The sequence below is a fragment of the Carlito syrichta genome, unplaced genomic scaffold (assembly GCF_000164805.1).
Source record: "Carlito syrichta isolate Samal-C Ts95f unplaced genomic scaffold, Tarsius_syrichta-2.0.1 Scaffold312189, whole genome shotgun sequence".
NCBI lineage: Eukaryota > Metazoa > Chordata > Mammalia > Primates > Tarsiidae > Carlito > Carlito syrichta.
The window spans coordinates 290,386-299,424 of NW_007256285.1; the positions used below are offsets into that span (position 1 = coordinate 290,386).

Genomic DNA, 9,039 nt, shown 5'->3' on the forward strand with positions numbered 1-9,039 from the left:
AAAAAAAAAAAAAAAAAAAAATTATATAGAACTAAATGACACACACCTATACACAAGTGAGTACAAGTAAAACTGAGGAACTATGAATAAGTAGTGGGATTGTGTCAATGTCAATATCCAGGGTTGTGGTATTCTGTGCTATTCTATAATTTCATAAAATGTTATTGGGAGAAACTGGGTCTGTTGATCTGTGTGTCTATCCTTCACCAATACCACTCTGTTTCAATCACTGTAGCTATATAGTAAATCTTAGCATGGGGTAGAGTGATTCCTCCCATTTTGTGCTTTTTGTCAAGATTATTTTAGCTTTTGTGCTTCACTCCATAAATTTTATAAAGCTTCTATATCTGTAATAGACCTTACTGTCATTTTGAAGAAATGACAGCATTATTATGATGCATCCTAAAATCCATGAACACAAAGCCTTAACGTTGATTCAGGTCTTCTTTGAATTTTTACATTGCCATTTTGCAATGTTCAGCATGAATATGCTCTCCATGTTTTCAAAATTCTTGCCTGAGTGTTTCAGTTTCTTTAGAGTGAATGTAAATGGTATTATGCCTTAAATTTTGGTATTTTCATTGTTTCTCTCTCTATATATAGAAATGTGACTGGTTTTTGTTACTGATTAATCTTGTATCCTGGTAACTTGCTGAATGCACTTTTTATTTATTTATTTATTTGAGGGGGAGTCTTAGAATTCACTATGTAAACAATTATGTTATCTCTAAATAGAGACATTTTTTATCCTTTTATTCCTCATATCCAATCTGTAGTTTTTCTTCTTGCCTTATTGTAGTGGTTAGACCCTCCTGTACTCTTTAGAATAAGAGCTGTGAGCGTGGGTACCTTTGTCTTGTTGTTGATCTTATGGGGAAAGCCTTCTGTCCTTCACCATTCAGTATTGTGTTAACTCACTGTCTTTTGTTGATGCTGCATATCAAGTTGAGAGTGTTCCTCTCTATTCCTAATTTGGATAATTTATTTAAAAAATCATGAATAGATGTTGGATTAACCTAATTTTTAAACCTCTACTTTTATATATTCATATATATAATATATATTGTATATGAAAATATATGTTATTTGGGGAATCAGGCAGAAGAATGAGTCCTTTCAAACTGTCAGAAGTTGCCTGTGGGCCAAATGCTTACTTCGGACCACAGCAAATTCACAGAATTGTTATCAGTCAATTAGCCTGCTAGCTGCAGATTTTTCTGCCGAGCAGATATTGGCGGCACAGGTCTCCTTGAAGAGTGAGAGGGAAATTGTAAAGAAATCTGATTCTTTTTTTTTTGAGTTGGAGTCTCACTCTGTTGCCCAGACTGGAGTGCAGTGGCCGCTCCCGGCCACCGCAGCCTCGACCTGCTGGGCACCGGCGATCCTTCCGCCTCAGCCTTCCAAGTAGCTGGAACTACAGGCGCGCCCAGCTAATTTTTTGATTAGCTACCACGCCCAGCTAATTTTTTAATTTATTGTAGAGATGAGGTCTCGTCAAGTTGCCCAGGCGGGTCTCGAACCTGCGGGCTCAGGCAATCCACTCACCTCGGCCTCCCAGAGTGCTGGGATTACAGGCTGGAAATCTGATTCTTTATAAAAATATAGCTAACTGATTTTCTATTTTTTATTATATATAATAATAATGTTTATTATATGTAATATATAATATATAAAACCTCTACTTTTATATATTCATATATAATATATTCCTATATAATATGTAGTCATTATATATTATATATGCTCTATATTATATATGTGCTATATTCATCTAGTATATATTATATATAATATATAGATAATTATTACATCCCCAAAATAATTTTAGGAAATTTGCAGCAAATATAAAAGTCTAACACAACATAATATAAAATAACATAATGTAACATACATAAACGACATTAGTTAAATTAGTGTAGGGAAACGATAAATGAATTCATACACCAAGATCATATGTTTCTGAACACTTCTAGAATAGAATTCTATCATGATACAACTGAATGTAATTCTGATTTTCACATCCAAAGACTGATACTCCCAGTACTTTGGGAGACTGAGGTGAGAAGAGGATTGTCCGAGCCCAGGGGTTCGAGACCAGCCCTGTTAGTGACAGCTCATCTCTACAATAAATCAAAAAAATTAGCCAGGCGTGGTAGCACATGCCTGTAGTTCAGCTACTTGGAAGGCTTAGGTGGAAGGATTGCCTGAGTCCAGCAGGTCAAGGCTACGTCGGCCATGAGCGTGCCACGGCACTCCAGCCTGGGCGACAGAGTGAGACTCCAACTCAAAAAAAAAAAAAAGGCTGATACTGGCATCATTAAGGTCCATCAGCCTTTCTCAGACAGGTGAGTTTATTCATACTGATGCTCTTTGGCCTAGCACATTACATAAACATCAACAAGTGATAGCATGATTGAATTAACTTACTTCTAGTTCATTCATTAACTTCATGCCTGTCCGTTTACGTCTACCTTAAAGAGATTCAGGTGTCAACTTGTAGTCAAGTAAGACTGTTTGCATCAAATACATCATCTTTAACACCTTTGATGTTAACCTGGATTTAAGATTGACTCTTAAAGCATCTGTGTACAAAATCTACATTTATGTCTTTATTGGCATTCTCAGGGTTGGAAAACTACACAGAAGAATGACACCAGAGTCCCTTCAGACTGCCAAAATTTGCCCGTGTGCCAAATGCTTATCTTTGACCACAGCAAGTTTGCATAATTGTTATCAGACAATTAACCTGCTAGCTACTGATTTTTCTCCTGAGACGATATTGGCTACACTGGTCTCCTTTGAGAGTGAGAGGGGACTTGTAAAGAAATCAGATTCTTTTAAAAAATATAGCTAACTGATTTTCTTTCTTCAACTTGGGAGAATACTCTCAATCAGGGTTGTTCAGTTGAACTATTAAATTGTTACAGCTTCCAAACTTTTATACATCAGTTATCCATGGGGGAAATGAGCACATCCAGATCACCACAGAATTTCACCGCTAATGAGAATCTGAGTACAAAAAGTACCTACCAGTGTATTGTAGCTTCCAAGAACCTGTGCTTCAGGGTCACACAACCCTCCTTTTGGGTCCTTTTCTGCCAAAGGTCATTTTGGGAAAGTTGCTCAGTCTCCCTAAGACTCCATTTCCTCCATTGCATAATAACATGGTGCAAAATTGTTTGACTTCTTGGAGTTGCTTGAAGATTAAATGAGTGTCTGTGCCTAGCCCATAAATGTTAGTTATTATTATTTCTAGGACCACTTAAGATTTTTATACAGCTCAAATGTAGTAAGGGTTATGAAGTGCTTTTTTTGTTTTATTGTTGTTTTTTTTGAGTCAGGCTCTCATTCTGTCACATAGATTGGAGTGCAGTGGCACACTCACAACTCACTACACCCTTGACCTCCTGGGCTCAGGGGATCCTCTCGCCTCAGCCTCCTGAGTAGCTGGGACTGCAGGCATGCACCACCATGCCCTGCTAGTTTTCTTTATTTTTGTAGAGATGAGGTTTCACTATGCTGCCCAGGCTAGTGTCAAACTTCTGAACTCAAGCAATCCTTATGCTTCAGCCTCCCAAAGTGCTGAAGTGTTTTTTTTTGTTTGTTTTTTTAATTAAAATTTGAGTACTCCTCAGGGCTGTCCTTTCTCTGCCCTTCATGTACACTGCATGCTCTGGTTCACTGTTTTGACATCAGTGAGGTTGCCTGGATGTGAAGTGTATTAGAATTGTGAAAATTACATGTACGTTGTGGGCTAAATCTAAATTCTAGGGACAATATCAAGTACATTAACACTTAATAAAAGTTAGAATACTAATTCCTTTACATTCCCTTTTCCTTCAGAGATTATTTTATTCAAACAAGAACAATGAAGATAGTAAAGTAGATGAAACAGACTCAAAAATAGGAGTAAGATCAGACTATATACATTTTCCCATTGTAAAAACCACTTACTCTCCTGAAGTTAATTATGGTCCGTGATGTTCATACTCCTCACAGATATTAATCGACATACCAGAAGACTATTCATCTTTTTTGGGGGGAGGGAGTTTAATTTTTTATTTTAAAGGGTTAGGTATACAGATGTTCTTTATGCAGGTACCCTTGTTAATGAGACTCTTTTATCTTAATAAACGCTAAACCAATTTTCAAATGTTTTCATAGACCGATCTTATTATTGACTGTACCAAATTGATGCTTACCTAAATCTTACTGGAATAGATTGCTTTATTTTCCCAAGTATATTCAGACAGCAGTGTTTCTCCACACACAAAAAAAAATTTTTTTGACTTGGAGTCTCACTCTGTCGCCCAGGCTGGAGTGCAGTGGCATGCTCATGGCCACTGCAGCCTCGACCTGCTGAGCTCAGGCAATCCTTCCACCTCAGCCTTTCAAGTATCTGAAACTACAGGCGCGCACTACCACCTCCAGTTTTTTTTTGTGTGTTTTTTTTTTTTTATTGTAGAGATGAGGTCTCACCAAGTTGCCCAGGCTGGTCTCGAACCCCAGAGCCCAGGCAATCCTCTTTACCTCGGTCTCCCAAAGTGCCGGAATTATAGGCTTGAGCCACTGTGTCTGGCCTTCAAAAAAAATTTTTAAGGAATTGGAAAAAGCAGAAACAAAAGCAATTTTTGTTTAGCTTTTAGTGAAATAATACACTGTTTCAGCTAAAAGATCTTTCTGTAAAAGACTTTGTTGTATTGCTTTATAATCAAAATGAACATTTCTGATTTCTTTCATATCAGAAATTTTACTTTGGATTAAAGTTGATTTATTTCACACTCATTGTAGGTGGTATTTATCTGGGATCAAAGAGAGCTTCTCCTCTTTTATCAGCAAATTAAAAAATATATATTCTGACCAGGCGTGGTGACTTAGACTGTAATCCCAGCACTTTGGGAGGCCGAGGTGAGAGAACTGCCTGAGCCCGCAGGTTTGAGACCAGTCTGGGCAACTTGGTGAGACCTTGTCTCTCTAATAAATTACAAAAAAAAAAAACTAGCCGGACGTGGTGATATGCGTCTGTAGTTCCAGCTACTTGGAAGGCCGAGGCAGAAGGATCACCTAAGTCCAAGAGGTGGAGGCTGCAGTGGCCATGAACATGCTGCTGGGACTCCAGCCTGGGCGACAAGAGTGAGACTCCAACTCAAAAAAAAAAAAAAAAAAAAAAATATATATATATATATATATATATATATATATATGATATATATATATGAGATCCTCCATGTAAAATATATTTTTTTTTTCCTGAAAACTGATTGTGATCGTTGACTACATGGGTTTATACATTGATAAAACTCACTACACCATTAAAATAAATATTTAATATTATCATTATTATTATTTTGAATTGGGGTCTCATTCTGTTGTCCAGGCTGGAGTGCAGTTGGCACAATCACAGCTCTTCACAGCCTCAGCCTCCTAGGCTCAAGGGATCCTCCTATCTCAGCCTCCTGAATAACTAGAACTAAAGGCATGTGCTACCACACCTAAGTTTTTAATTTTATGTTGAGATGAAGTCTGACTGTATGTCCAGGCTGGTCTCAAACTCCTGAGCTCAAGCAATCCTCTTGCCTCAGCCTCCCAAAGTGCTGGGATTGCAGGCATGGGCCATTCACTCAACTTAAAAAGTGAATACATATTACTATATGTAAATTCTATCTAAATAAAGTTGATTTTAAAATGGGGAAAAAAGAAATTCTTCTGTAATCATTTTTCTCGCTTGATCGTTGAGGTCTGTAATCTGTTGTTTTAGGAAAAGAGTGCTCCCAGGATGAAAGCACAGCCGCCGCCATCTTCACTGTCCAGATGGATGACTACCTGGGTGGCAAGCCAGTGCAGAGCAGAGAGCTTCAAGGCTACGAGTCTACTGATTTTGTCAGCTATTTCAAAGGCGGTCTGAAGTATAAGGTAAGCAGTTTCTCTAACAGTTGCCATTGTGAGCCCCTTTCTCTTTCTGTTCACTATGACCTCGGGAAAGTGACTCACCCTCTCCACATCTCCATTTCCTCCATTCTAACATGGTGGAAAATAATTTCTGCTTCACAGGGTTTCTTAAAGATTAAATGAGATCCTCCATGTAAAACACTAGTACAGTGTCTGGTCCATTGTAGGGGTGCTAGAAATGTTTTCAGGGGATGAAGTTTCACTGAGAGCAGGAATTTTTCTTTTGTTTTTGTTTTAATCTGTTTTTGCAAATATATCCTCAGTACCTGTGGGATTCGAAGTGGGTGCCCAGTAAATGTTTGTGAAATATCCTGACCTGATTTCATTGGTTAGGCTAAATGTTTTAAAAGTTAAGAGCGTTCTGTTATGTCTTCACAAGAAAGACCTTTAATATTTGGTCAAGTCATTTCAATAATTAAATATTGGTAACTTGGGTCTCAGCAGTTTTTGTCTTTGCTATTCTAGAGAATCTCTGAACTTGCTGAAAATAGTCCATGACTTCAGAATTTCGATTGTTCTGGAATATATTAATACAGTGTTTATAATAATTACAATTTCAATCACTACAAAGAACTCTACACACATTTTCCAAATAGTATGGCTTGATCTTGGAGTTGATGCAAATGAAATCATTGAGCTGAAAGTGTACATATCTAAGCCTAGGTACATATATGCATACACACAATTTACATGCATTGGTCTGCAACAGCAATCAATTGGCTTTGCTTCTGATAACAAACAAACAAAAACAAATAGCTAATGACTCTATCCCTTTAAGGTAACCTTCAGTAAAGGATAGTTTTTTCTTTTTTCTTTTTTCTTTTTTTTTTTCAGTTGGAGTCTCACTCCGTTGCCCAGGCTGGAGTGCAGTGGCACGCTCACAGCCACCCCAGCATCGACTTGCTGGACTCCAGTGATCCTTCTGCCTCAGCCTCCAAGTAGCCAGAACTACGGTGTGCGCTACCATGCCCGGCTAATTTTCTATTTATTGTAGAGATGAGTTCTCACCAAGTTGCCTGGGCTAGTCTTGAACCCGCGGGCTCAGGCAATCCACTTGCCTCGGCCTCCCAAAATGCTGAGATTACAGGCTGAGCCACTGAGCCCAGTCAGGATAGTTTTTTCCTAGCATTCTTCCAGTTAACTTTGGAGACTGGCACTCCTTTACCATTTCCCCCACATTCCTTCTCCACCCCCCAACCCACATGTTCAGTTAAAGTGTGAGGAATACCCTCCCAGACCCAGACATTCCAGGAACAAGCCTTTCACAATCATATATGTTTCAGCAGGTGTCCTGCACACCTCCCACCCCTCACCCCTCAAGCAGAGCACCCCAGTGTAGACCTAAAGCTTCAGAGCTCAACTACAATTATGACCATGATACGAAATCTGCTTGTGAACAAGCCAGGGTTTATTTCTACCTTTACCTGTTCAGAGTCTTAGTTGAAAATTCTGTGATATTACTGAGATCAGGACTTATACATTATATGTTTTCTTTATTCTCTCTTGAAGTCATTAGTTCACTCTAGACTACAAACCACCCTTAATACAAAACTATTGTGACTGGTCACGGTGGCTCACACCTGTAATCCCAGTACTTTGGGATACAGAGGTGAGAGGATTGCCTGAGCCCAGGGGTTCAAGACCAGCCCAGGCAACTTAGTGAGACATCATCTCTACAATAAATAAAAAAATTAGCTGGTTGTGGTCATGCACCTGTAGTTTCAGCTACTTGGAAGGCTGAGCAGGTTAAGGCTGCGGTGGCCATGAGTGTGCCGCTGCACACCTGGGTGACAGAGTGAGACTCAACTCAAAAACAAAAGCAAAAAAACAAAGCAAAACAAAGCAAGAAACTTATTACCTCTCATTTCATTTAATTCACAGAACCTCCTAAATTTTATTTCAAATGATCCTGAAACTTCTTCACATCAATAAACACCCAAAAAGCTGGGTCTTGTAGTTACTAAAAGCAGGTGCTGTGATGTCATCCTAGTTATGAACTCATTTCTGCTGCATATAATTTGTTTGCTTTAGGGCAAGTACTTGAGCTTTCTGTTCCCAGTTTTCTCAGCCATAAAATGGGTATTTTAACAGCTTCCTCATACAAGTATTGTTAAGGATTAAAGATTAAATTAAATAACAAATTACCTGTGTAGTAATTTAGCGACCATCTTTCTCATTTGGTTGGCTTGTGTCATTTCTCTAAGGTCTTTTAGGGACCTGGGATAGGGTTACAGAGGACTGCTACTTGCCACTGCTCTCTTATATTAAATCTCTGGCTCACATGCCTTTTCCAAGCTCAGTGGGATTCTGTCATTGGCCATGATTGTAGATAGCAAGCATTAGACATCTGTCAGCTGACAAACCTATTTTTATGGTACCACTGGTTTAAAGGATCACTCACTTTGCTTTTATCCTGCCTTTTGAAAGTGGAAAGAAACTGTAAGTTTCTAGAGTTGATACAAACAGTCCTCATGAAACACTTACTGTCTGATATAGTCATATTTGCAACATAGTTTTTCTTTTGTATCTGTGACATCAAATACTAGAGAAAAAATTATTTTTAAAAATAATATTAAATTTTTACAGATTGTATGTCACACTACTGGTTCAATTTATGAAATTAGCCTGAATACATGTATCCTCAGTCTCAGTCTACTCTATATTTTATGACTTTTTTTTTTCAGATCACAGTTTTCTTATATTATTTTGTATTAAATAACAATGTACTTCTACTTATTTTTTTAAAAATGGAAATGGCCAAAAAGAGTAGTATATAGATGAAAGCTTGTATTTATTTTATTGCAGAATACTTAGTTCATTCAGCCAAGAAATGTGACAATCTTTGTAAAATTGCAAACTGGGAAATTATTATATGTATATATAATGTGAGGTTATAATTGTCTTGAAATCAACATTTGACCTACACTAACAAAACCTTTCTATTCATGAGGGTCCTTCCTGGAAAATGGTGAACATTTAAAGTTAATGGAAATTAAAAGAGTGTGCCAATGACTACATATGCAGCCTAACCTCTTATTTTGGATTCACTGTATGTGTTTATATAATAATTTGCGAGTTGGGTTGTTTTAT

General features: G+C 37.8%; 1 protein-coding gene across 1 annotated transcript in view; it reads left to right on the forward strand.

Moving 5' to 3' along the window:
* Nucleotides 1–9,039, forward strand: part of SCIN (scinderin) — an 86,629-nt gene that overhangs the window by 5,249 nt on the left and 72,341 nt on the right. Inside the window, exon 5 of the mRNA XM_021718409.1 lies at nucleotides 5,759–5,913. Coding sequence (XP_021574084.1) covers nucleotides 5,759–5,913 — 155 coding nt within the window. The remainder of the gene's footprint in view (nucleotides 1–5,758; nucleotides 5,914–9,039) is intronic.